General features: G+C 38.3%; 1 protein-coding gene across 1 annotated transcript; it reads left to right on the forward strand.

Annotated features, from left to right (window-relative positions):
* The first annotated feature begins 6 nt into the window (after positions 1–6).
* Positions 7–736, forward strand: LOC109591310 (uncharacterized). Its single transcript, XM_020007067.1, has 2 exons — positions 7–25; positions 78–736. The coding sequence occupies exon 2, from the start codon at positions 245–247 to the stop codon at positions 596–598; it is 354 nt and encodes a 117-aa protein (XP_019862626.1). The 5' UTR covers positions 7–25; positions 78–244; the 3' UTR covers positions 599–736.
* Positions 737–953: the final 217 nt, after the last annotated feature.

The raw sequence follows: 953 nt of genomic DNA on the forward strand, positions 1-953 counted from the left end.
TCAGTTGATAACTCACCTCTTAACTGTGAGTATTACTATAGTATTATTACATTCACGGTGTATCCCATTGTGTATAGATTACACTGGACCAGACTACCGGAGTGTCATAGAAGCTATTCATCATGTTTCTAACTGGGAGGATCTGGGACTAGCATTACAACTTAATCCATCAAGCATAGATGATGTAAAGAGATCGTACAATCAAATTGTTGAGGAGTGTCGCAAAGAAATAATCAAGAAATGGATGATGACCAATGACCATCCCTCATGGAGGAGCCTCTGCCTTGCTTTGTGTGCTATATCAGTAGGTCATCCAAGATTAGCCAAGCGTATTGGAGAGAAGCATCCAATCAAACCTGCTCAGCAGTATAATGAACCATTTGATGAAGAAGCTTCTTCTCAATCAGCTATACCTACTACACGTACAACTTCTACTGCCTCTCCTTCTCACTCTACTGCTCCTTCTCCTAAACAGTATCAATCCTACTCAAAGCCAGTAGAAGAAGTGAGTCAAGGAGGTTCTGTGTTATCTAGAACAAGTGATGTATATCAGGAACCTTACCAACAGAAAGGTGCAGGTAGTACCGAATTAGTTTAACTAATTTTAAAGAGACATAATTATCACTGATAGACAACTGAGTTATTATTGCAATTTTGATATCTAGTCTATAATAAATTTTAAATTCATATCTCGATTGGTTAATTTAGTATAGCTTTATAGTCTAAATTTAAATCTGATCTGTAATGAGAATCATTCTGATTTGGTAAAGGATTCTAAGCAGCAATTGTATACTTCATGTAGCTACACTGGCCCAAATAGAATGACATGCAATAATCCTGTACCAAAGTAACCTACCTGGAGCCATTGCTCTGTGGAGGACACTGGGACCAAGAGGAAGTGGTTATATCGTCGGCGACGACACTGACAGTGGTAGTGATCATGAATTCATGAT

Source organism: Amphimedon queenslandica, unplaced genomic scaffold (assembly GCF_000090795.2).
Source record: "Amphimedon queenslandica unplaced genomic scaffold, v1.1 AMPQUscaffold_8469_Cont19587, whole genome shotgun sequence".
Taxonomy (NCBI): Eukaryota; Metazoa; Porifera; class Demospongiae; order Haplosclerida; family Niphatidae; genus Amphimedon; species Amphimedon queenslandica.

What these genes read in the sequence shown, in the direction of transcription:
- LOC109591310 (XM_020007067.1), top strand. Translation starts at nt 245, where the DNA reads ATGATGACCAATGACCATCCCTCATGGAGGAGCCTCTGCCTTGCTTTG.